The following is a 27,664-nucleotide window of genomic DNA, read 5'->3' as shown; positions in this document are numbered from 1 at the left end:
AAGCTGCCTCAACTCCAAAGGCCCTGCTCTGCAGGAAGCTGGGTGTTGGAAAGCAACCTCCAAACCTCGGCTCTTGGAAAGCTTAGCATATGCGTGAGACAGTAAGTACAAAGAATCAAGAGAAAACAGACACTGTCCACCCCACCCCACCCCACCCCACCCAGCTTCCTTTCCTGCCTCATTTTTTTCCACAACACTCATCACTGTCTTGACATTCTTAATACAAATACTACTTATTTGGCTGGGCATGGCGGCTCATGCCTGTAATACAAAATCTCTGGGAGGCCAAGGTGGTGGATGATGAGGTTAGGAGCCTGAGACCAGCCTGGACAACATGGTGAAACCCCATTTCTACTAAAAATACCAAAATTAGCTGGGCATGATGGCAGGCACCTGTAATTCCAGCTACTCAAGAGGCTGAGGCAGGAGAATCACTTGAAACTGGGGGGCGAAGGTTGCAGTGAGCCGAGATTGCACCACTGCACTCCAGCCTGGACGGCAGAGTGAGACTCCATCTCAAAAAAATATATATGTGATACATTTTTCTTGTTTGTTTACTCTCAGTCTCCTACATTTGCATTTACAGCATGCCCCCAATCAGAGCACAGCAAGGGTTTTGTCCATTTCTTCAGTTATTGTATCTCTAAGTACCTAGAGTACCAGGCACACAGTAATTATTCACTCAATGAATTAATGAATATTCTGTAAGCAGCAGATACAAAGTGACTAGTGACAGGAGGATTCTGCAGCAGAGCTCTAAACTTTCATCTGAACTGCCAGAATTCTGGTTCTCAACTGGGTTCAAAACTTCACAGAAGTTCTGGATAGACAGTCAAGGGATTTTTGTTCCAGTACTGCCTGCTACCAATTACTGCTGGGTGACATAGGTTGTGGCTGGTTTCAGGGTCTAATTTTCTTTCAGACTGAGAATCTACCCACCTCTCAGAACTCTTTTAGGAAAGAAACACCAGCGAGACTGCCCTGAACCAAATGGTATATGTGCTGATATATTCAGGTGTTGCTGTCACCAAACACTGTAATTTGGTTGAATCACTGGCTTGATTCACTCACAGGCCAGCTAGTTTCTATACCACAGCCACAGATTCTCTGCCTGAAATCCCGGCTAACTTGCTGCCTCAACAACCCACACTGGCTGGCTATCCCCAAGGGGTAAGGCACAAACCCAACTTGTAGAAAAACAACTCAACTCGTAAGAACTTCTTGAGGACATCATCTTCATGTACAAAGGGTGGTGTACCACTAGTGCAGGACAGGTGATAGGTGACATGGCTACAGTACACAGCAGTCCCCTTATCTACAGTTTTGCCTTCCATGGTTTCAGTTATTCCAGGCCAACCAAAGTATAAAAATGCTACACTATTTTGAGTGGGCCCATATTCACATAACTTTTATTACAGTGTGTTGTTAAAATTGCTCTATTTTAATTTCTTACTATGTCAAATTTATAAATAAAATTTTGTAATAGGTCATACATATAGGAAAAAAACGCAGTATATATAGGATTTGGTACCATCTGCAGTTTCAGGTACCCACTGCGGGATCTTGGCACATGTTCCTTGGGAGTAAGGGAGGACTAGCGTGAATGAATTCCTATCTGGTCCTATTAAGGACACTTTCATGAAATAGCAAGAAACAGTTTCATATCTATTGGGTGTTTACTTATATGGTGAGCACTGTTCTAGATATTTTAAACCTGTTGGCTAATTTAATATTCCTAATCATTCTATGTGGTAATATTCCATTCTATAGATAAGGACAGGTCCAAAAAGGAAAGGCAAGCAAATAGCAGGGATAAGATTATAACCTAATTTTTTAAGGGTCCCAAATTGGAAGATATAATCGCAGTGGCTCAAACCTGTAATCCCAGCACTTTGGGAGGCTGAGGTGGGCGGATCACCTGAGGTCAGGAGTTCAGGACCAACCTGGCCAACATGACAAAACCCCATCTCTACTAAAAATACAAAAATTAGCTGGGCATGGTGGTGGGTACCTGTAATCCCAGCTAATGGGGAGGTGAGGCACGAGAATTGCTTGAATCTGGGAGGCAGAGGTTGTAGTGAGCCGAGATCGTGCCACTGCACTCCAACCTGGGTGACAGACTGACACTGTCTCAAAAAAAAAAAAAAAAAAAAAAAAAAAAAATTCAAGATTGTAATGATCAATCCCAAAAGACTGTTTTCATTTTATGGTAACAACAATATTACAATCTCACTGGATCCTCTTCATAGCCCATGAGGCAGGGACCGTGATTTATGTGTGATGAAGCTGACACTGGCTGAGACGCAGTAACCTGCCAGATCCTTCATTCAACGAGTGGTGGTCCCCAACCCAGGCCTAGTTCTGCCTTCCCTTTCTTCCCTTGTCTAAACCTTCTGACAAGTGTATCAGTTTCTCTCAGTCCCTGAGTACACCAGTTTAGTTTGTGCTCCTCTTTCCACCTTTTTAATTCTTCTGATAGCAGATTCAGAAATTTCAACAGCCACTTCTGCCAGGTGAGAGGAGGAGGGAGCACTGGCCCCTCTTCAGGTTTGTGTCAGGTGTTTCTCGGTTCATCTGGGGAGAGACTGGAGTAGCCACAGCAAGTGCTCTTGGTACACTGGAGTTTAAGGTGGAGAGGGCAACTCCTGTGTGTGTCCCACCAGCTTTGTTAAAAGCCACCATGTGGAGGATAGCCTAGTGAAAGAGATGTAACAGTGATACAGGCAAGCCCTCGGCTTTCTTGATAAAGGAGCAAATGACAATGGGGAGTCAGAATCACATCAAGCTCCATGCCAAAGAGGTAAGACATGAGGAAGCAGAAAATAGGTTTCCAAGTTTAGGCCTCTGCCAGTTGTAGAAAAAAAGGACTTAAAGTTAACCCATAAACGTGCGTCCAACTACTAGGGCTGCATTCATCTTGGACTCTGTCTCCCTTCTCTCTGCTACCTTAATGGCTTTGCCAGGAGGAGCCAGCATCTTACTCAAAACTGCATTTCCCAAAAGCCAAAATAGACAAATGGGACCTAATCCAACTCCACAGCTTCTGCACGGCAAAAGAAACAGTCATTAGAGTGAATCAGCAACCAACAGAATGTGAAAAAATTTTTTGCAGTTTACCCATCTGACAAAGGGCTGATAACCAGAATTTACGAAGAACTAAAATAGATTTACAAGAAAAAAACAAGCCCGTTCAAAAGCGGACAAAGGATATGAACAGATACTTTACAAAAGAAGATATACACAAGGCCAACAAACATGAAAAAATGCTCATCATCACTGGTAATCAGAGAAATGCAAATCAAAACTACATTGAGATACCGTCTCACGCCAGTTAAAATGGCGATCATTAAAAAATCTGGAGACAACAGATGCTGGGGAGGATGTGGAAAAATAGGAACACTTTTACACTGTTGGTGGGAGTGTAAATTAGTTCAATCATTGTGGAAGACAGTGTGGCGATTCCTCAAGGACCTAGAAATAGAAATTCCATTTGACCCAGCAATCCCATTACTGGGTATATATCCAAAGGATTATAAATTGTTCTACTATAAGGACACGTGCACACGAATGTTCATTGCAGCACTGTTTACAATAGCAAAGACCTGGAACCAACCCAGATGCCCATCGATGATAGACTGGATGGGGAAAATGTGGCACATATACACCATGGAATATTATGCAGACATCAAAAAAGATGAGTTCGTGTCCTTTGTAGGGACATGGTTGAACCTGGAAACCATCATTCTCAGCAAACTGACACAAGAGCAGAAAATCAAACACCACATGCTCTCACTCATAGGCAGGTGTTGAACAATGAGAACACATGAACACAGGGAGGGGCACTACACGCTGGGGTCTGTTTGGGGGAAATAGGGGAGAGATAGTGGGGGGGGTTGGGAGTTGAGGAGAGATAGTATGGGGAGAAATGCCAGATACAGGTGATGGGGAGGAAGGCAGCAAATCACACTGCCACATGTGTACCTATGCAACAATCTTGCATGTTCTTCACATGCACCCCAAAACCTAAAATGCAATAAAATAAACTTAAATTAAAAAACAAAACAAAACTGCTTTTCCCCAGACACTCCGAGAAAGCAGTTTCTAGAAAGAGAAGCCTTCAAAGACCAATGCAGAGACAAGAGCCATGTGTGTTTATAAGAATATACATATTCAGTATCGGAGGGCATTTATCGATCCTTTCCTGCTGCCCCAGGAGCTGGTTCCATTGGAGCTCTTGTGTGGCTTTGTGTGAACAAAGGAAGTATGGAGCACATCCTGAATGGAAAAATAACCAGCCTCCCGAGAGAAATAAAATGAACAGAAGTGGCCAAGAGGTGTGGCATTCTTAGTAACAGTTTCAGTTCTAGATGTAGGCCCCGCCCTTGGCTGGTTACAACTACCAATTAATATTCAGTTTCCTCTTTCCAGCACCCATTTTCCTGCTCCCCTAACATGTTTACTGCCTAAATTAAATGAGGTCATTTGTGAATTAAAGAAATAAAAAGAGAAAAACTGTTTCCATTTTATTTTACAATATATACTGGCATCCAGGCCAGGCACAGTGGCTCACGCCTATAATCCCAGCACTTTAAGAGGCCGAGGCAGGTGGATCACGAGGTCAGGAGTTAGAGACCAGCCTGGCCAACATGGTGACCCCATCTCTACTAAAAATACAAAAATTAGCTGGACATGGTGGTGCATGCTTGTAATCCCATCTACTGCAGAGGCTGGGGCAGGGAAATTGTTTAAACCTGGGAGGCAGAGGTTGCAGTGAACCGAGATGGTGCCACTGTACTCCAGCCTGGGCGACAGAACAAGACTCCGTCTGAGGGTGGAGGGAAAGGGGAACACACACACACACAGAGGCATCCAATATACCAACAAGGGGGGTGCTCAGTGTGTGTGTGACACAGATGTGTGATGATAGTGCAGGGGCCCCAGGGCCAGACTGGTTTTGATTTAATCTGGCACTAAAGAGTAAGTATGAAGACTCTTAAAAACCAACCTACCTCGGTAATTTAGGTCATCAAGCCAACACTTTTCCCTCCCCACTCCAGATTTACTTAAATAAGTAGGTAAATGAGTCTTCTAGTATTCACAAGCAGTTCTAGAAATGCCTCTGAGCAAGGAATGACAGCAATTCATTATCAAACCTCATTTCCTCATCACTATCATGAAGGAATATGTACTGAGTGTCTAGGTCTGAATGTTGCTTTATTAGGTGTTATCGTAATAAAAATGATGGTTCCCATCTCTGATAAGATCATGTGCCAGAAGCTCACCAACAATTCTGTATGCAGAGGAACTCAAAGGCTATGAACATAAAATACACTTGACAGAGGTCACTGGACTGCTACAGTCCAAGTAGTCCTTCTTTCATGCAAGCCTGTGGGGTTTCTTTTTCCACTGTGGATGCATGGAGCATATACACAGAACATCAACGGGGGCTACATGTGTATATGGTAATGAACCCATTTAACAAACCATGTAGGAAACTAGAAATAGATCCATCCATCCATCCCTCCCTCCATCCATCCCTCCCTCCATCCGCCTGCCCACCCATCCACCCATCTTTCCATGTATCCAATAAGCAACCCTTAGGTAAGCACAACCCTTAAGTAGTCACTGAGGATAAGAATATACAGATGGGGTCCCAGCCGTCAAAGAGAGTTCATGGTCTACTGGGGGAAAGAGACAATTACAATCTAAGACGGAAGTAAAATAGTAGTGGTAATTTAAGGTGCTATAAAGGGCAAAAGAGGCAAAATTTGACCTGAGTGAAGAGTGTGTAAATGAATTGAACAGGAACACCAAACGCAGATAAGGAAGAGTGGGGAGATAGCTAAGGCTGAGGAAGAGCTAGAGCACAAACATGAAGGTATAAAAGAACAAAGCAAATTCAAAGAACTACAAACAGTTTGATATGGTTGAACCAAGGAGTTCATGTGAGGATGTTGTGGCTGGAATAGGCTAAGCCCAGTCCATTAAGAACTTTAATAGGCTGGGCATGATGGCTCACACCTGTAATCTCAGCACTTTGGGAGGCTGATTGTGGGGGAGGGAGGATCACTTGAGGTCAGGAGTTTGAAACCAGCCTGGCCCACATGGCAAACCCTGCCTTCACTAAAAACACACAAATTAGTCAGATGTGGTGGTGCACAACTGTAATCCCAGTTACTTGGGAGGCTGAGGCAGGAGAACAGCTTGAATCCAGAAGGTGGAAGTTGCAGTGAGCTGAGATCAAGCCACTATACTCTAGCCTGGGCAGCAGAGCAAGACTCCATCTCAAAAAAAGAATAAAGAAAAAAGCCCACAAAACTTTAATGTACTACTGTAGGGACTTCTGCTTCAGGGAAGATGGGGTAGAGGTATTTTTCTGTATTTTTGCCACTAAGTAGTTAAAAACTCTTAACATTCTATATAAAGCAATCAAAAGTAGATTGTGAAAGGTGGAGAGAACTGGCTAGGGAACTTGGGACCCCCAAAAAAGACATGGTGGTAAGTTTCCCACCACTCTTCTTTTTCCGCTTCATATATCCCAGGCTTAAAGCTGAAGATGATGGCAACCCCAAAATGCCAATGGGTACAGACAAAAAAAAAAAAAAAAGTCCCAACAAAACATAACCTCTCTAGCCAAAGGATTAGGAAAGGACACCCCAGCATGACAGAAAACTTTCAGATACTCGCTCTACTCCAAATACCGCAGAAAAAAATGGTGGTCTCATTCCCACCTCCCCATAATGGCCAAGTTAGGAATCCAGACTTCCATCCTTGCAAGGGTATAATGAGATGCCCCAATACCCTCACTGGGGTGGTGTCAGACAGGGTCAAGTAGGAAGCTACTTTCATTCCTACTAGCCAGTAACAAACACCCCTCTCTACCTAGCACTGATAGGGCACCTCTCCCCCTCCCTGCTGGATGATGTCAGAGGAGGGCTGGTGAGAGCCATGACTTTCACCACTGCCCAGTGGTAATGAGGGCATGCACACCATGGTGAAGACTATAATGGGAGCTGGAACTCTCACCCCTAATGAGAAGTCCCTCTCCTACCATCAACTCAAATGTCAATGTCTGCCAAATGGGAACCTAAACTTGTATCTCCACCTGGTCATAACGAGATGGCACCATCCCCACCTTCCCTACTGCACCAGTGTCCAAAAGGTCAGCTGAAACAGGAAAGAAAATACAGAGAATCATAACATACTACGAAGATGTCCAGGTTTAAATTAAAAAATCACTTAGTACACCAAGAACCGGGAATAGCTCACACTAAAAAAGAGAAAATCAAGAGATGCTAATACCAAGATGACAGATGCTAGAATTATCTGACAAAGATTGTAAAGCAGCCATAATTTTTTTAAATGCTTCAATTAATAATTATGAATATTCTTCAGTCTGAGCATGGTAGCTCACAGCTGTAATCCCACACTCTGGAAGGCCAAGGCAGGTGAATCACTTGACGCCAGGAGTTCAAGACCAGTCTGGACAACATGGTAAAACCCTGTTTCTACAAAAAATACAAAAATTAGGTATGGTGGCAGGTGCCTGTAATCCTAGCTACTTGGGAGGTTGAAGAAAGAGAATCACTTGAACCCAGGAGGTGGAGGTTGCAGTGAGCCGAGATCATGCCACTGCACTCCAGCCTGAGTTACAGTAAGACTCTGCCTCAAAAAAAATTATGAATATTCTAGAAACAAGTGAAAATATAGAAAACCTCAGCAAAGAAATAAAAAATCTCAGCAGACCAAGCGCAGCGGCTTATGCCTATAATCCGAGCACTTTGGGAGGCTGAAGCAGGCAAAACACTTGAGTCCAGGAGTTTGAGACCAGCCTGGGCAACATGGTTAAATCCCATCTCTGCAAAAAATTAAGAAATTAGCTGGGTGTGGTGGCATGTGCCTGCAGTCCCAGCTGCTCAGAGTGGAAGGATCACTTCAGCCCAAAAAGTGGAGCTCAGGCTACTGCACTCCAGCCTGGGCAACAGAGAACCTGTCTCATAAATAAATACAAATTAGAAATCCCTGCAAAGAAACTAAGATATATAGAACAAACGAAATTTTAGAACTGAAAAATATATGAACAATAACTGAGGACAATAAAAAAGAAAAAAAGAACTAAAAAATATAAAGAACAATAAAGTGGATAAAGGAAAGACTGAGTGAACTAGAATACAGAACAATAGAAATTACCAGATCTGAGTAACAGAAAGAAAAGAGACTGGGGAAGGGAAATAAAAGAAAAGAGCATCAGGAACCCATAAGAGTTTAACCAAAAAAATCTAACATTGTGTCACAGAAGTGCTGAAAGAGGAGGAAAAAGAGGGCGGGGCTGAAATAGTTCTTAAATAACTGCTGAAAACTTTCCAAATTTGGCAAGATACGTAAGTCTACAGATTCAACAAGCCAAGTTAAATCCCAAATAAGATAAACTGGAAAAAAATGTATAGTAACATACGCCATAATTAAACTTTTGAAAACTAAAAGAAACTTAAAAGCAGCCAAAGAAAAACCATTTGAATGACAGTGTATTTCTCATCAGAAAACCATGAAGCCCAGAAGGAAGTGGCACAATATTTTTCAAGTGCTATTAAGGATTGTATCCTGAGATAGAAGTGTAGCCACAACATTAGTCAGGGGAGGGATACATAGCAAGGAAAGGATATAACCACAACTGCACGGATGGGGGTGGGGGAGTTGTTTCTGACTTGATGTTTCATGTTTAAAAAAAGATGAAGGCCCAGAGCGGTGGCTCACACCTGTAACCCCAGCACTCTGGAAAGCCAAGACAGGTGGATCACTTGAAGCCAGGAGGATGGCAACATCCTGAGCAATGGGGCGACACCCGCTCTACAAAAATATTAAAAAATTAGCCAGGCATGGTGGCAGGCACCTGCAATCCTAGCTATTTGGGAGGCTAAGGTAGTAGAAATGCCTGAGTCAGGGAGGTCCAGGCTACAGTGAGTTGCGATCACACCACTGCATTCCTGCCTAGGAAACAGAGAAACAGCCTGTCTCAAATAAATAAAATAAAATGAGCAGGAATACACCTGGTAACTGCCATATATTCATTACCCCTAAAATACACACTCTCGCAACTCCCCACCTTTTAATTTTGCATTTTTCAAACCTACAGAAACACTGAAAGAATAATGAACAGCTTTGTAACTCTGACCTAGATTGACCAGTTATCTTTTAACCATATTTGTTCTCTTTTTCATACACCATATTTATTTATTTCTTTTCATTTATGGAATCACTTGAAAGTTGCAGATATCAGTTATGACATTTCACTCTTAAACCTTCAGTGTGCATTTCCTTAAAATAAGGATTTCTCTTACATAACTAAGATACTTTTTTTTTTTTTTTTTTGAGACAGAGTTTCACTCTTGTTGCCCAGGCTAGAGTGCAATGGTGTGATCTCTGTTCATTGTAACCTCCGCCTCCTGAGTTCAAGCGAGCCTCCTGCCTCAGCCTCCCTAGTAGATGGGATTACAGGCATGTGCCACCACGCTGGGCTAATTTTGTATTTTTAGTAAAGATGAGGTTTCTCCATGTTGGTCAGACTGAGTCTCGAACTCCCAACCTCAGGTGATCTACCCGCCTCAGCCTCCCAAAGTGCTGGGATTACAGGAGTGAGCCATCGCGCCCAGCCATAACTAAGATACTTTCATCACACCTGACAAAATTAACAATGCAATAACCAATGTCCATATTTGAATTTCCTGAATCCCCCCCAAAATGTCTTTCACAGCTGTATAGATTTTTTCCCCTAATGCAAGAATTAATTAATAATCATGCACAGCATTTGGTTGCTGTCAATTTAGTCACAATCTAGAACAGTATCCCTGCTGTTTTCATTTTCAAAATACTGACTTGTTTTAAATATCTAAGCTGCCTGTCTTACACAATGTTCTATATTATAAATTTGCTTCCTCATGATTAGATTTAGGTTAAACATTTTGGCAAGAATACATAGGTATATGTACTTCTTAACATCAAGGGGCACATGTTATCAGGCTGTATAACCACCGATGGTGCTAAAAGCTTGAAAGGTGACACCAGATATTTTTGTCTTTGTAACTAATACATAATCTATGTTGTATCATTTTGAAGCCATGTGAAAATCCTGTTTCCCCATAACTAACTGCGTAATGGTATCACCATCTATTAATGATCCTTGTCTGAACTCATTTTTACAAAATTAATTCTTCAAATAAAACTGTAAAATAGCAAGGACTGCATTTTTATGATCACTCTAGTAATAATCAAGAGGCCACTTAAACAAAATGGAGTGACTGGGTGAATGGTTGTGACATTAATACTCCCAGACAGGTGATCCAGGTGAATAAGCTTAGGGCAGTGGGGGAGAGACTGTGCTCAGTCTTTGAGAACCCCAGAACTCAAGGACAGGCATGGAGAAGAGCCCAGCACAGGAATCTGAGGAGGGTCACAGAGGCAGGAAGAGATGAGGCACAGCTATTACCCAGAGTAAGCTTCAAGAAAAAGCCTGTAGACAGAAAGAGAGATTCTAAAAGTGGAAAAGTCAGGCAAAATAAGGCTTAAAAAGTTTCCAGAGGATCACTTATGCTTACGACATGGCCAGTGATGTCAGAGGCATGCCAGTGGGATGGTGGAAGTAGACACTTACTGCAACAGATTAAGGAGTGAGTAAGAAGTGAGAAAGTGGAGTCTGAGGTATGCATTCCCTAAGAGGTTCCTTACTCATTCACTCTTCCAATAAATATCTGCGAGCCTACATGTGTTGGACCGTTTCGGTGTTGGGTTATTCACGTTTTCATGGAGTTTACAGCCAACTGAAGAAACATATGCATAAAACAAATATATAGTAGGAGGTGGTGTATGCTATGAAGAAATATAAAGCAGGGTATGACTGACAGAGAGTGATGGGATGAGGTCATTTTATATAGAGCGGTGAGGGAAAGACTCTGAGGTGACATTTGGCTGGGTGTGGCAGCTCATGCCTGTAATCCTAGCACTTTGGGAGGCCAAGGCAGGCAGATCACTTGAGCTCAGGAGTTCAAGAGCAGCCTGGGCAATATGGTGAAACTCCGTCTCTATGAAAAATACAAAAATTAAACAGGCATGGTGGCACACACCTGTAGTCCGAGCTATTTGGTGGGCTGAAGTGGGAGGATTGCTTGACATTGGGAGGTTGAGGCTGTGATGAGCTAATATTGAGCCACTCTACTTCAGCCTAAGTAACAAAGTGAGACTTTGTCTCCAAGAATTAAAAAAAAAAAAAGGTAACATTTGAGCAGAGATGTAAAAAGACGGAGTGCACTCTGTAGTCCTCTGGGGGTGAGCCCTCCAAGCACAGAACAGCAAATGCAAAGGCTCTCAGTAGGATCCTGCCTGTGTGGCATCAAGGAGGCCAGGGTGGCAGGAAGCAAGGAGAAGAGTGGGTAGCAACACAGTGAGACAAAGCCACACAGGATCCTGTAAAGCTCTGTTTAATGAGAAGAAATATAAGTAGAATGGTGCCTGTGAACCTTGATGCTGACAAACAGGCTTCTGGGGGTAATATAAATAAACAGATTTGCTGGAAATGGTCTCCTTGTTTTCCTTCCGATAACCTCCATGATGTGTTAGAAATTACCTCACTTGTGCTTCTTAGTACTTACTATTTTCCACATTTTACAGTTGGGAAATGATTTGCCTGAGATCACATCCTAATCAACTACAGATTGAAGACTAGAATCTGGTTCTTCCGATTCCAAATCTTTTCATTTGCATACATTTCGGCAAGAGACGGCAGAGGGGAAAGGAGTATAGAAAATACATTTCTATGATCAAGTATGTATTCTCCCCAGCAACGTATGTGATATGCCAGATGTAGTGTGGTTGTAAACCCAATACTTCTTTTTTCTTTTTTTTGGAGACAGAGTTTCATTCTTGTGGCCACGGCTGGAGTGCAATGGCGCAATCTCAGCTCACCATAACCTCTGCCTCCTGGCCATTCGCCTGCCTCAGCCTCCTGAGTAGCTGGGATTACATGCATGCGGATACCACGCCTGGCTAATTTTGTATTTTTAGTAGAGACAAGGTTTCTCTGTCTGGGTTAGGCTGGTCTTAAACGGCCCACCAGACTCAGCCTCCCAAAGTGCTGGGATTACAGGTGTAAGCCGCCATGCCTGGCTATAAACCCAATACTTTGGGAGGCCAAGGAGGAAATACTGCTTGAGCTCAGGAGTTCAAGACCAGCCTAGGCAATATAGTGAGACCCCCATCTCTACAAAAAAAATTAGCTGGGGCTGGGTGGGTGCGGTGGCTCACGCCTGTAATCCCAGCACTTTGGGAGGCTGAGGCAGGTAGATCACGAAGTCAAGAGATTAAGACGATCCTGGTCAACAAGATGAAACCCCATCTCTACTAAAGATACAAAAATTAGCCAGGCATGGTGGTGCATACCTGTAATCCCAGCTGCTAGGGAGGCTGAGGCAGGGGAATCACTTGGACCCAGGAGGTTGCAACAAGCCAAGATCACACCACTGCACTCCAGCCTGGGCAACAGAGTAATAAGACACTATCTAAAAAAAAATTAGCTGGGTGTGGTGGGACACCCCTGTGATCCCAGCTACTCAGGAGGTTGAGGTGGGAGGATCATTTGAGCCCAGAAAGCAAAGGCTGCTGTGAGCCAAGATCACACCACTGCATTCTAGCCAGGGCAACAGAGCCAAACCTGTCTCAAAAAACAAACAAACAAACAAACAAAAAAAACAAAGATGAAGCAAAATGTGTGATGGGTTACCAAATAAATAACAAACAACAGTGATTTTAATCTCATTTTTTACATTTGGCCATCTTTTCCTAGCTATTCCTTTGGAAATAAATGCTGCCTTGTCATTTCCTCTAATATTAGGAATGGGACAGCAGGGAAGGCTTCCGATTTAACCTCAGAAAATGTGTCAAAGGGGCACAAATTCTCCCATTCCTTTACCCTTCAGCACAGAAGAAAAGGGAGTATCTGTATAATCAAACTCCATCCAAAGCTAACTGAGTCTTTTGCCACATCCTCTGGCCCGAGCATTAGAGTTTGTCATGCAGCTTTAGGCAGTTAATTGACTTGCCAAAACTGACCAGCGATATGGTATAAAGCTACGAGAGAAGCAGGCGAGCCAGGCTTTTCCCAGCATTGGAGATTAATGCTCAGAATTTTTCTGTACCCAGTCATCTTATATGCAGTAGCCTCATCTGTCTTAGAAATTTGCCATTAACTATTGAATTATGTGGACAGGGCAATCCTCTACTTCAGAACTCTTGGGAAGAAGAAAGTAAAAATATTCTATACCATACTAAAAATAAAAAGGGGATCAGCAGTCCATGGCCCAGTGTTTCTCCAAGTGTAGTTCAAGAACAATTTGCATGAAAATGTCTGTGGTGTGCAAGAATCTCTTGACATGAAAATTCCTAGGCTTTAAGAGTTATCATTTTTTCTGTTTGACACAAAGTTTTGCTCTTGTTGCCCAGGCTGGAGTGCAATGGCACGATCTTGGCCCACCACAACCTCTGCCTCCCGGGTTCAAGTGATTCTCCTGCCTCAGCCTCCTGAGTAGCTGGGATTGCAGGCATGCGCCTTTTTTTTTTTTTCTCTGAACAAGAGCACAAATCCGCATTTTCTTATTGACTTTTCATTAGTTTAAATCCTTGAGGGGTACAGCATCACTCGGATTCTGTGTCCAACAGACTTAGCAGGAAGGTTGCTTTGGAATTTGGCACAAACCACGTCACTGTTTCTGCAGGCCCAAGTTACCTTTCCCCAGATCACTCTAGTTTTGTTTGGTTTGCCGCCAGGAGTCACTGTGTTGTTCTTTGCTTTGTATACATAAGCACATCTCTTGCCCAAATAGAATTCTGTTTTATCTTGGGCATAAACACCTTCAATTTTAAGGAGAGCTGTGTGCTCCCTTTGGTTCCGGAGACCCCGCTTACAGCCAGTAAAAATAGCCTTGGACCACAGCCTTCCAGACAGTTTCTTTTAAAAGTCTTGTTCCCAGCAGGCCTCCACAGGAACCAAGATGGCGGTAAGAGAGCTGTTTTTTATTTTGAGACAGAGCCTTGCTCTGTTGCCCAGGCTGGATGGTGGCATGATCTCGGCTTATTGCAACCTCCGCCTCCTGGGTTCAAGTGATTCTCCTGCCTAAGCCTCCCTAGCAGTGGGATTACAGGTGTGCACCACCATGCCTGGCTAATTTTTTAATCTTTAGTAGAGATGGGGTTTCACCATGTTGACTAGGATCGTCTTGATCTTTTTTTTTTTTTTTTTTTTTTTTTTTTTTTGAGACGGAGTTTTGCTCTTGTTACCCAGGCTGGAGTGCAATGGCGCGATCTCGGCTCACCGCAACCTCCGCCTCCTGGGTTCAGGCAATTCTCCTGCCTCAGCCTCCTGAGTAGCTGGGATTACAGGCACGTGCCACCATGCCCAGCTGATTTTTTGTATTTTTAGTAGAGACGGGGTTTCACCATGTTGACCAGGATGGTCTCGATCTCTCGACCTCGTGATCCACCCGCCTCGGCCTCCCAAAGTGCTGGGATTACAGGCTTGAGCCACCGCGCCCGGCCTCGTCTTGATCTCTTGATCTCGTTTCATCCACCGCACACACCCATCCGGCCCCAGCTAATTTTTAGTAGTGATTGGCCAGGCTAATCTCAAACTCTAGACCTCAGATGATCTGCCCGCCTCAGCCTCCTAAAGTGCTAGGATTACAGGCGTGAGTCACCGCACCTGGCAAGAATTATAATTTTTAGTAAGTTCTCTGGATAATGTTAGAGCCACTAAATTTGAAAAACACTGCTTCCCTAATTTAACAAAGGCCAAGAAGAGGTGAGAAAGTAAGATTTTTATTTGCTTATTCTCTAACACCAGGTGCTGATTAAAAGTACACTTGGTAAAGGAGGACTTACTGAGTATTTTCAATAGCTTGATTCAAAATGTCAACTCTCTTGGCTGTGTGGGTAAAGAGTTTGAATTTCCTGGACTCCTTTCAGGATCACTGCAATGCATTATTTTTCTGGAAGTCAGAGAACCTGCGCTTTTTGCCATTTTCCTCACACCCTGGCTAGGGCCTAATTCAGATGGGATGGATTCCACCCTCTAACGTTTTTATCCGGGTGTGGTAATCACCCAATGGAAGGCATCTACAGAAATGCAGTCCTGGGTCTTAGCATCCAAAAGGTGAGGAGCACAGAGGTTCACTGACAGTGCAGGGAATGGAGAGGGTTCCTCACACACTGAGTGACAGAAGAGGTTGGCTATGTCACTGGTGTGTAAGGGTTGACACTAGCATTAGATAGAATTTTTCTTAGGATTCCATATCCAGGTAGATCAGAATCTTTTAACCTGTGGCACACGGTACCCACTTTAGAGCAGCTACAGCTCCCTGAAACTGTGTGACTTTTAGGTGCTTGCTTAGACAACTGTGAGAGGATGTGGAAGACTATGAAGAATACATGGCACAAAAGAAATCAAGAACCTCTGACATACCCAAGGGTTATTATGACAAAAGTAGAAAGATGCCCATGGCCTTCAAATTTCACAACTAGCAGACATAAACAGCAACCTGAAAGCACTTGTACTGAAGGACTTAAAAATGACAGGGTTACTCTCTCACTTCCACTACCTGATCTCACCGACTACACGTCCTGCTTTGATGCTGTTTTCAATTTTCTTTTTAAAAAATAGTTGTATTATTTATTTGTTTGTTTGTGTGTTTTTGAGATGGCGTGTCGCTCTGTTCCCCAGACTGGAGTGCAATGGTACAATCTTGGCTCACTGCAGCCTCCATCTCCCAGGTTCAAGCGATTCTCCTGCCTTGGCCTTCCAAGTAGGTGGGATTACAGGCACCTGCCACCACAGCTGGCTAATTTTTTTATTTTTATTTTTTAGTACAGACAGGGTTTCACCATGCTGGCCAGGCTCATCTCAAACTCCTGACCTCAAGTGATACACCCACCTCAACCTCCCGAAGTGCCGGGATTACAAATGTGAGCTACCACACACAGCTTCTTCAATTTTCAAAGATTTTTAAAACTTGAAATTTGGGCGATAGCATAGCAGCCTATCATCAAAAATTCCTATCTGGACAAGAACCATTATAAACTGTGATTTGCAGGAATTAGCACAGAGTTTGTAGCCAGAAAACCTGGATTGGGTCTGCCTATTTTTCAGTGGCCGTGTAACCTACAGCAAGTCCCATGATCCCTCTGAGGCTAAGTAGTGTCATCTGCAAAATGGCAATGATACTAACTGCTGCACTGGGTAATTATTAGCATTAAAGTAAAAGTGCTTTGCCATCTGCTAGGAGCTATGTTAAGCTTAAGGGCTGTTACTGATGTAACTTTTTTATTCTTTATCACCATTCTGAAAGAAACAGCAGGTGTATGGAGTCAAATGGTGAGAGTTAACTGGACTGGGCTTGACTTCCATTTTTTGTCTTTCTGTTTTTAGCTGACATACTAAAATGCCTATAAAAATCCTTTAACAAAGACCATCAACCAAAGAGTTCTGTCAACAGTTCCAGAGACTGACCATGAAAATGAGCACCAAAACTAAGTTCATGCGAATCAAAGAAAGAATCTGGGTGGTGGGGTGCGGAGAAGGGACTGCATATTCTGGCACAAGCAAGGATCCAAATTAGCAGTCATAAAAGGTTCTTCATACACATCCTGTTTTGGTATGCACACTTGCCACCACCCCTGTTTTGGCACCAGCTATCACCCCCACCCAAGCCAGCAGGAAAACCAACTACCAAAAATGAATGTAGGAAGTGGAGACTCAGGATGCTAAATCTTTTCCTTCCCAACAGTGCAAGCTGTTCCAGTATCTCCTCCTCTTGACCCAATGATAGTGAAAGAGGCTCAAGACTGGGAAAGGTGAGCACACAATCTAATTTAGCACAAGTATCAACAGACACAGTTAATTCCAAAAGGTTAATGTACTAGTGGTTAAATATTTTGATTCTGACCTTCTAGGCTTCTCTTTGACATATATGCCAGCCATGTTTATATCTGGCTTTCATACCACAGCCCAGTCTAAGGCTCTGGATCAGTCTATTTTCACTCCAGTATACTCCTTGGTAAAGTGCAAACCAATTTTTTAAAGAAGCTATTGCCTCTTTCTCAAATCCCCATAATCAATATGCCTAAGTGATCAGTTTAGAATACAAGCTCTAAATCACCTGTGCCCTCCTGCAAGTAACATCCTACTTGGCTGAAGACTTTTAAATCACCACTGTCATCAGGGCTTCCCTTGGGCATGTGATTCTTTAAGATGTGTATTGTGGCTGGCGCGGTGGCTCACGCCTGTAATCCCAGCACTTTGGGAGGTCAAGGTGGGAGGATCATGAGGTCAAGAGATTGAGACCATCCTGGCCAAGATGGTGAAACCCCATCTCTACTAAAAATACAAAAATTAGCTGGGCGTGGTGGCATGTGCCTGTACTCCCACCTACTCAGGAGGCTGAGACAAGAGAATTGCTTGAACCCAGGAGGCAGAGGTTGCAGTGAGCTGAGATTGTGTCACTGCACTCCAGCCTGGGTGACAGAACCAGATCCTGTCTCAAAATATAAATAAATTTAAAAAAATAAAAAGATGGTTTTCTTTTGGCTCATTTTATATCTTTACTATCACCATTATTGTTACCGTATCGGCTCAGCCTACCGTAAAATAAGTTGTAGTCTCTGTATTCTTTGATTTCTTTTATCATCTCTGCACAAACTGGGCTAGCTTAAGGTCCTAGATTCTGTCCACTGGTTACTAAATCCTTAATATCTCATTAATAAATCACAACCTAATCAATTTTTTAAAAAAAATTAGTTTTAAAAGAGCTTTACCAAAATGGATTTGATTCACATGTACTCAGGAAAAAGAATGTTGAAACTCAGGCTGCATATAATAATATAAGTAATGATTTCCAAGTTACAAGTATAAAAACATTATTAAGAAGAAATGCAGGGCCAGGCACAGTGGCTCGTGCCTATAATCCCAGCACTTTGGGAGGCTAAGGTGGGTGGATCACCCAAGGTCAGAAGTTCAAGACCAGTCTGGCCAACATGGCGAAACGACGTCTCCACTAATACAAAAATGAGCTGGGTGTGGTGGCAGGTGCCTGTAATCTGAGCTACCCAGGAGGTAGAGGTTGCTGTGAGCTGAGATGCCGCTGCTGCACTCCAGCCTGGGAGAGCGAGCGAGACTTCATCTCCAAAAAAAAAAGGAAGAAATGCAGCTTCAGACAGAGAGAGATCATAGTAATCAATCCCGGCACTTTTAAGAAGAAATTTTAACTATGCTGTGGGTGCACAGAAACACCATTAAAAATAAAAAAACAAGCTCGGTCAAGACGACAGGGCAGAGGATCTACAGCACAAAAATTATTATTTCCTCACGTTTGCCAAGGTTTTTCTACCATTTGCACATGGGAAAATAATAAATTGAGGGTTAACTGTAGGATTAGAAACATGCTACTCTATGCTATTTCTCAAGGATTCTCAATTATAAAAGACTGACAAGCTGCTTCTCACATCCAGAAAGATTACAGGAGACTTTTTTTCTGATTTGTCTAGGTCAGGAGAACTTCCATGTTTTCCTTTGAAAGGTTATCCCTCTGCAAAAGCTGTCATGCCAGAGCGTTTTTCTTAATTTTTGCTTTAATCTTATGACTCTGTACACCTTTAAATGCCAAAGAGAAAGGCTGTATGGGAAGCTTTGAGAACAAAGTGTGCCAAATGTGACCAATTTTTTCTGTGAGTCTTCATCCTGGATACAACGGCATTCCTGGTCTTAATCTTTGGATTTCAAGACCAGCTCCCTATCTCTGCCATCCTCCCTCTTCCTCAAGATATGTGGGACTTCAGACATCATTAGCAAAAATTTAGGGCCTATACTATATAAGCCTCTGCTATCTGGCACTCTGTATTTGGTAGAGTTTAAGTGATGTTAAATTTGAAACATATGCTTACATAATGAGACTAATAAAGAATCCTGGGAAATGATTCTGTTTAACAGCACATCAGAAACCAACTTCTATATCTCACAGTTGAGATGCTATGAACAGAGCATATCAAGCAGTAGAGAGAGGTATATAGGAACTGGGGGATTCTTTAATCCCTTAAGCTTTATGGGAAGGTCACACCCCAATACTGAATGACATACAGAAACATGAACAACCTTGAAAGGAAGGGAGCCACTGAAGCACCCTGTGTCCTACAGATATGATGATGTCAGGACTGACAGCCAATTCTACAGGATAACTATGTGCAAGTGTTCTGGAAGATGAGGTAGATGGGGTTTTTTCCTTTCCAGAGGTAGAAAAATTGAAAGGAGAAAAATTTGATATAAGGTATCAACCAGAAATGATGAAACAAAATATAGCTATGATTCCTTGCCCCTTCCCTCAACTTGTGGGCCATACCTACCTCCTAGGTTGTACAACGAACTTAAATCTGAGAGCTCTTTTCAGAAACACCTCGGGCTAGCCAGGCATGCCTATAATCCCAGCACTTTGGGAGGCCAGGGCGGGCAGATCACTTGAGGTCAGGAGTTCATGACCAGCATGGCCAACATGGCGAAACCCCATCTCTACCAAAAAAAAAAAAAAAAAAAAAAAAATTAGCTGGTCATAGTGGTGCATGCCTGTAATACCAGCTCCTCGGGAGGCTAGGGAGAGAACTGTTTGAACCCGGGAGGCGGAGGTTGCAGTTAGCCGAGATCCCGCCACTGCACTCCAGCCTGGGCGACAGAATAAGACTCCATCTCAAAAAAAAAGAAAAAAGAAACACCTCAGGCCAAGAAAACGGGTACAGAGGTAAGATGCGACTTTTTCAGATCTCCAAATGTCAATGACAACTTGCTGACCATTTGCAATGTGCTCCTAGCAATGTTCCTATTTTCTTTAAAAGATATGGAATGGAGGGTAAGGAGTGGGGTAAGTGTGAGATAGCAGGATGATGGGGTGTCGGGGTGGTAGAGAATGAAGATTACAACAAGAGTTGGGGGATACAGGATAGTGGTGAGGGAGGGTTACTCACTAGGTGGCTGTCTGGTTAAAAAAAAAAAAAGCCTCATTTTTGGGAACACAAGACCCTATCCATGTACCAACAGGTACACAGATGAGGAGGAAATTCACACCTGAAACTACTCCCAGTCCTCAACATTTTCTCTCATAATCTAAAAATTTGTTATCTACTTCCTTCACTAGGAACGCTAATAACAAGTCCATGGCTGAAGGTGGATCTCGATAAATGGGAAAATGTAATATTCTCATATAAGCAGGTCATTTCTATTCCTACAGGAAAGGCAATTATCCTTACTTTATAGACACAGAGAACAACCCAAAGTATACAATTAGATATTCAAGACGATTTTAGAATCTGGGCTTCTGACAGAATGGGAGAGTTGTTTCAGACTCCATGCCCAGAATTCCAACAGGTTTTCAATAGAGTGGTATCTGTTTCAGTTTGTCTGACTCTCTCATACACACATGCACACACCGCACTTTACAACTGCCTGTCTTCATTCACTCCTTCGTTCACTGCCAGACACTGGGGACTGATATATATATAAATAAGATACTTTCTCAAGGAGATCATAGTCTAGTAGGAGATACAAGCATATAAGCAGATAACTGCAATAACCAAAGAATCATTTTTTTTGGCGGGGGGGGAGGGGATAGGTTCTCATTCTGTTGCCTAGGCTGGAGTAGACCGGCACCATCTTGGCTCACTGCAGCCTCCACCTCCCAGGTTCAAGCAATTCTCCCATCTCAGCCTCCAGAGTAGCGGGGATTACAGGCGCACCACCACGCCTAGCTAATCTTTGTATTTTTAGTAGAGACAGAGTTTCACCATGTTGGCCAGGCTGGTTCCGAACTCCTGACCTCAGGTGATCCACTCTCCTCAGCTTCCCAAAGTGCTGCAGGAGCCACCATGCCTGGCCCATTTGTCTTAACAACATAAGAAATACTATAAGAAATGCTAAGGAGACTGTAATAGATAAGTTACATTAAACAATAATCTCCAGTAGCCCCTGTTATTACAGGAAAGACAGGGAAAAGAACTCATTTTGTGCATTGCTTTTAGATCCTGAACATACGACAGGTCCTGAGAAGTAGCATTATGTTCTCAGAACTAGTGCTGTCATTATAGTTAGTATCCCATGTGTCAGCACTGAACTGCTCTTTATTTTGTGTATGGGTAAATTTTGGTAGCCCAATTTTTGGCTGTTCAGTGTCTTGAGGACAAGTACCATGCCTCTTACGTCTTTAATCTCAGTAGCATCTAGGACTACTGTAGGCACAAAGTAGATACTACTTTGGTGAAAGGGACAAGTAGATGAGACACTGGGTACCTTGTTTCTCCACAGTATGGATTGGAAGATTTGGATCGTTTTGTAAAGCACAGCATTGCCCTACCTGATCACATTACTGATGCACTGCACAAGCCACTTAACACTTCAAGAACTAGGGGTAGGCTGTGTGTAGTGGCTCACACCTATAATCCCAGCAGTTTGGGAGGCTGAGGCAGGTGGATTACCTGAGGTCGGGAGTTTGAGACCAGCCTGACCAACATGGAGAAACCCTGTCTCTACTAAAAATACAAAATTAGCCGGGCATGGTAGTGCATGCCTGTAATCCCAGCTACTCAGGAGGCTGAGGCAGGAGAATCACTTGAACCCGAGAGGTGGAGGTTGCAGTGAGCTGAGATCCTGCCATTGCACTCCACCCTGGGCAACAAGAGTAACACTCTGTCTCCAAAAAAAAAAAAAAAAAATTGGGAGTAGAGAGTCATTCACTGGAGGATCAAAGAAGAAGATAGCATAATGTAGGTAAACGGTCTGGCAGTGAACTGCAGTAAACAAAAAGATTAATTTGGGACTTAAGCTCCCTGGGCTGATGTTCAGGACAGAACTAGGCCCCAAGCTGGGCAAGGTGGCTCTCACCTGTAATCCCAGCACTTTGGGGAGGTTAGGCAAGGGGATAGCTTGAGCCCAGGAGTTCAAGACCAGTCTGAGCAAAACAGGCAGACTCCAATGCTATAAAAAGTAAAAATAATTAGCCAGATGTGATGATTCACACCTGTAGTCCCAGGACTACTCAGGAGGCTGAGGTGGGAAAATCCGCTTGAAAGCCAGAAAGGTGGAAACTGCAGTGAGCCATGATCATGCCACTGCACTTCAGCCTGGATGACACAGCAAGAACTTGTCTCAAAAAAAAAAAAAAAAATTTGCCGGGCGCGGTGGCTCAAGCCTGTAATCCCAGTACATTGGGAGGCCAAGGCGGGTGGATCACGAGGTCAAGAGATCGAGACCATCCAGGTCAACATGGTGAAACTCCGTCTCTACTAAAATACAAAAAATTAGCTGGGCATGGTGGCGCGTGCCTGTAATCCCAGCTACTCAGGAGGCTGAGGCAGGAGAATTGCCTGAACCCAGGAGGCGGAGGTTGCGGTGAGCCGAGATCGCGCCATTGCACTCCAGCCTGGGTAACAAGAGCGAAACTCCGTCTCCAAAAAAAAAAAATAAAAAAAAAAAATTTTTTTTTTTTTTTAAAGAAATAGACCCCAAACTCCTTATACTTGTTATAAGGTTCTAACTCTTAAAAATGGACCCTACCATTATTGAGGTAGGTTCATCCTGACTTGCTTAAAAGCCTTCAATGGCTTCCCATTGCACTTAAAACCAAATCCAGCTGGGCATGGCGATGTACACTTGTGATCCCTGCCACTAAGGAGCCTGAGGCAGAAGGATTGCTTGAGTCCAGGAGGTCGAGTCTAGCCTGGGCAACACAGCAAGATTTCACCTCTCAAAAATTAAAATGAAAAGTCAAATCCACCTCCTCCATGTAGGTGATAAGACCCTGGCTCTGGCCCTGCCCACCTTACCCATCTTCGCTTGCCCCCTTCTCCCTCTCTACCGCACCCCAGCCACAATGGCTTCCTTGATTATATCCAAACACACCAACCTCTTGCCTGCACCAGACCCAAACACTTGCTTTTTCTTCTGAGCCCTCTTCCTGCTTTCTGAATGGCCAGCTTCATCTGATCCTTTAGATCTCAGCTCAAATCTTTCTTCTTCAGTCAGGCCTTTCTTGAACATCTTATTCAAAGTGACCCCACCTTATTCCTATTACTTATTAATACACCAATCAGTGAATTTACTTGATAGTACTTACCATGTTGCACTTCATGGCAATTCCTGCTCTGAAAGTTCATGCTCTGAAATTTCTTGTCTCTTTATTACCAGTCTTGCCCTTCTAAATATAAATCACCTGAGAGCAAGAGCCCAATTTATCTTGTTCTATCAACTAGCACAATTAGGTTCTCAGATTTTGACTGAATGAATGAATGAATGAATGAGAGCTGGGAAAATACAGGATCAGTCAGTCAGCAGATAATAAGTTAAAATGAAAAACATCAGTTCTCCCACTATGAAGCTAGAAGTTGTATGACTTTTTTTTTTCCACTTATGCTGTATCAAAGTAGTGATAACATACAAACAGAAAAGAGGGAGGGCCTATGTTCTCTGCTGATTTAAAAAGTAAATATCAGAAAGATCGAAACCTCGCTAGCTCCAGTTTCCACCCTGTTTATAATGCTGTTGGTATTAAAAGCAAATTTCCTCACTTCTAATAGATTCCAAGGATTGGTTTCATTTTTCCTAAGGGATGTAATTCTGCACATACTGGGCCCATCATTGACTCTACTCAGTCATGGTCACACCCAGGCCAGCCTTAGAGTGTCTGAGGATCTCATTCTACATAAAAGTATGGTTGATTCAAAATACCAGAAAAGAGGTTTCTCTTCCTAAGAACCAGAACATGAAGGCAAAGCATATGCAAGAAGTAGTTCTTCCTCACAATACCCCAAGCTCAACATCTGCCCCTCCTATAAAGGGAAGTTTAACAGAGTGAAAAGTCTTTTAAAGGTGCAATTCTAAAGTTAAGGAAAATTCAACGGCACCATTTACACCTAATTTACACCAGGTTTGACCCTTTAAACCCAGTTTGTTTCCCTGAACTTAGTTATACAGTTCCCAGTCACTAGTTAAGATAAACAATTAGTTATCTTAACTAGTGACTGGGCCTCCAAACTTGGAAAATCATGAGAAAGAAAAGAGTGGAACATAAAACCCATCATCCTTGTTTTATTTTAGATGCTTCCTATGGCACAGTTGGTACACATGACCGTGTCCTAAAAGCAACTCTACCAAATGCTGAGAGAGAGGAAGGCACTTACGCGGCATGATCCCTTGGCTCACCAGCTCTTCCCGGGTCCGGCGCTGCTGGAGCTTCAACTGCAGCACTGCAGGGCAGCAGAGAGAGAGGAGAGATGAAGGGTCAGTTGGTTATTCCACTTCAAAAGACACATTTTCAAATGCAAAGAAAGTCTAAAAACAGAAGGATGTAGTGTGAAAGAAGGAGCCCCTTGAAGTGCAACTGTAATTGCAGAAGTGGCCTGATACAGCAGAGTTTCCGTATTCTGCTGTGGGCGGTGAGAGGAAGTTGCGAAGGGTCTTGCAGGGTGATAACAATCCACAAAGCACTAGAGTCTTGCCTTTTGCTCAAAACCTCCAAAACACTGAGTCCTCCTCCTAAAACTAAAAAACACGAATTCCAAACTCAAAATATCATAACAAGGATCATCACCCAGCAGAAAGTTTTGCAGATGCTCTACGCTTTCTTAACAAACGTTTACCACCATAAGCATAGTGAATGAAAGAACTACTCACGTAGATCAGGAAGTACTATTTGTAAACTCTTTTCTTTCATATCTAAAAACTATAGCAATTTCACCAAGCAATGCCTTTTTCTAGCCTAAAAAATATTTTATCATTAATATGCCTCTGTTTTTCTTCTCTTCACTTAGAGCCTTTTCTGTTGAGGTGAAACAATCAAGCTAGATGACTCAAAGCACATCCGGGCTAGGGGAGACTGATGGGTGTTTCTCTTACTTTCACGCTGGCAATATTGCTTAATGAAACAACTTAATAGGGATTTTTTTTTTTAAAGTTAAAAATCAACTACCTCTCTCTCTCTCACAAAAGCCAGTTAAACCTAAAGGGTATTACAACTACAAACTATGCAGAATGGTGATGGCACAGCTGTCATTCAGAGACTAAATGAGAAGATGTTCAGAGAAGGAGGATTAGGAGGATACCACGGGCCAAGGAAAGTCTCCTTACATAACTAAGTCTTTGGCTGGGCGCAGTGGCTCACACCTGTAATTCCAGCACCTTGGGAGGCCGAGAAGGGCACATCACAAGGTCAGCAGTTTGAGACCAGCTTGACCAACCTGGTTAAACCCTGTCTCTACTAAAAATCCAAAAATCAGCTGGGTGTCGTGGTGTGCACCTATAATCCCAGCTACTCAGGAGGCTAAGGCAGGATATTATCACTTGAACCAGGGAGGTGGAGGTTGCAGGGAGCTGAGATCACACCACTGCACTCCAGCCTGGGTGACAGGGCAAGACCCCATCCCCCCCACAAAAAAAAAAGAAAAGAAAAGAAAAAAAAAGTTTGCCTTCTGTCTCACAGCTCAAAGGTGCTAGAACTAGGATTCATACCCACGTTTCTGTGACTCTGAAGTGTAGGCACCTGATCATATGCAATATGCCTCTTGGTCACAAAGAAAAAGGAGAGCCAAGCAGGCTAAAATGTAAGAGGGATAAAAAAGGAATTATTTGTCATCTTTTAGAGTGTTTCTAAAGCCCAGTGTAAACTGAGCTATTAGACAATGATTAAATGTAACAAATTAATTTTATTTCAGAAAATAAGGGAACGATGCAATTCAGTAGGTCTAAATACTTCAAGGAAACAATAACTAACATAAGCAATGGTTATTATCCAAGAATAATTTTGAAATATTAACCACTAGCCCTCTTAAGTAAACCATATACAGATAGGGCCATAGGGATATTATATAAACTTCTTGATTGAAAACCTTCTTGATCATGAATGCAAAAATCTAAATCTATAAAAGCTAACATATTATTTAGTAAATTTCTGATTCAAGTGTTTCATGGAGAGTACAGTAAAGGCATATTCAGCTTATATACAAATACACCTACATATACACACACGTATATGTGTATATTATGCATGTATATATTTATACACACGCATATACATATACAGCTCTAATACAAAGAGAAAAGCTTATCTAATAAACCTTTTCAATCCCTAAAACTAAATGAAATTAAAGTTCAGTTATCTGAAAATTCCATCTTGTCCCTCCTAGGAGTTAACTTTGAACTCAGTGGTTATCTGACATCTGACAAAGTTTCCCACTCAAGTAACAAAATTACCTTGTATCAGTATTATCTTGGGTACTTTAATAACCTGATTTAGGTATGTGTTGTTTTATGTACTGCGTAACCCTCAAGGTTTATAAAGAGGAGGAAAAAAAGGATGAAGCAGTAAACTCAGAATTATGGCAGTCAACCTATACATTTTATAATTTAACTGCTTTATGTTTATCGGTGTAGATTTACAATGATCTGTCATCTAAGACTCTCAACTACAAAGAAATAGCTGTTTATGTGAAGTTTGTGCTTCCTTGGTCTATCTTAATCCTCTTAATTCTAAGCATTCTAAATAAAATGACTTTACATTTCCAGACCTTAGGACTATTCATTTTAGAAGCAATTATTTAATAACCCATTTTCAGTAAATACCACAGAGCCGTATGTTCTGTGTCCACTGCCAAAGTTGCCCAAATCAGGAATAAATTTCAGAGGCCATAAATTTAATGCACATCCACTCTCACCAAGAAATATCTGAAACAAATGACGATTTTCACAGACAGTACGAGCCTATGGAAATTCAGGAAAGCAGGAATTTTAACATCCCTCTATGTCATTGTATATCACTATTTAGATTTGCTCATCATTCCCCAAGTCAATACAAACTAAACAAAAATACTTATTTATATACAAGCATGAGTCTTTAAACCTCTACTGTTACTCATTTCCACAAATTTAACTTATCATGTTTCTAAATGGGTCTGGGTGAGCAACCTGTATATAGATGAACAGATGTCTTTAGAGCTGATGGATGGTGAATCAACTGAGTTGCCTGCCAGAAAAGAATGGAATAAAAAGAAAAGAAATCCAACCATAAAGTGAAAAACCCTAGGTTCTCCATTCTCCATGGAAATAATCAAGTTTTTTACCTGCCTCAAACAAAGGCATCAACTGCTATTTGAATGCTACTCTGGAGGTGGAGGGAAAGCCAAGGAGTGACCTTAATATATCTCTGCTGTTTAAGACCACAGAAGCATGTTGATAGGATTCAAGGGGTAATACCCAAGAAACAAACGTATCAAACAGTTGGGTCAACAAAAAAGGATTAAGAAGTAAGGTTCTCAAGCCCAGCTCTTCCACTGGTCATTAGTCCTGGATTTCACCAGAAAGGAAACATGCAGCTTTATAGCTGCTCCTACTTCATACATTTATTGATTCCACCAAGGATTCTATAATCAGAAGATAAAGTATAAATTATGAGGAAGTAGAAAAGAATAGGAAGGTGGGGTTAGTACCAGAAGAACAGGACAGCAAAAAAAACAAGACCCCTTCCCTCCACATCGTCCTTTGCTCAGTTAAGTCCTCTCAGGGAAGATTCTCAGACTGTAGAGACATTTGACTAAGTGGGCCCTA

At 42.5% G+C, this 27,664-nt stretch overlaps 1 protein-coding gene and 1 pseudogene across 7 annotated transcripts in view; both read right to left on the bottom strand.

Annotated features, from left to right (window-relative positions):
* MRTFA (myocardin related transcription factor A) overlaps positions 1 to 27,664 on the bottom strand; it is a 217,819-nt gene that overhangs the window by 27,576 nt on the left and 162,579 nt on the right. For all 7 annotated transcript variants that reach the window (XM_074391145.1, XM_074391146.1, XM_003932842.4 and 4 more), the window contains one exon: positions 24,247 to 24,312. In XM_074391145.1, the coding sequence (XP_074247246.1) occupies positions 24,247 to 24,253 (7 nt within the window). In that variant the 5' untranslated portion in view covers positions 24,254 to 24,312. The remainder of the gene's footprint in view (positions 1 to 24,246; positions 24,313 to 27,664) is intronic.
* On the bottom strand, positions 170 to 13,996 carry LOC120361472 (large ribosomal subunit protein eL33 pseudogene; annotated as a pseudogene).

The sequence above is a fragment of the Saimiri boliviensis genome, chromosome 21 (assembly GCF_048565385.1).
Source record: "Saimiri boliviensis isolate mSaiBol1 chromosome 21, mSaiBol1.pri, whole genome shotgun sequence".
Classification (NCBI taxonomy): Eukaryota; Metazoa; Chordata; class Mammalia; order Primates; family Cebidae; genus Saimiri; species Saimiri boliviensis.
This window is presented reverse-complemented; position numbering and strand designations above follow the sequence as displayed.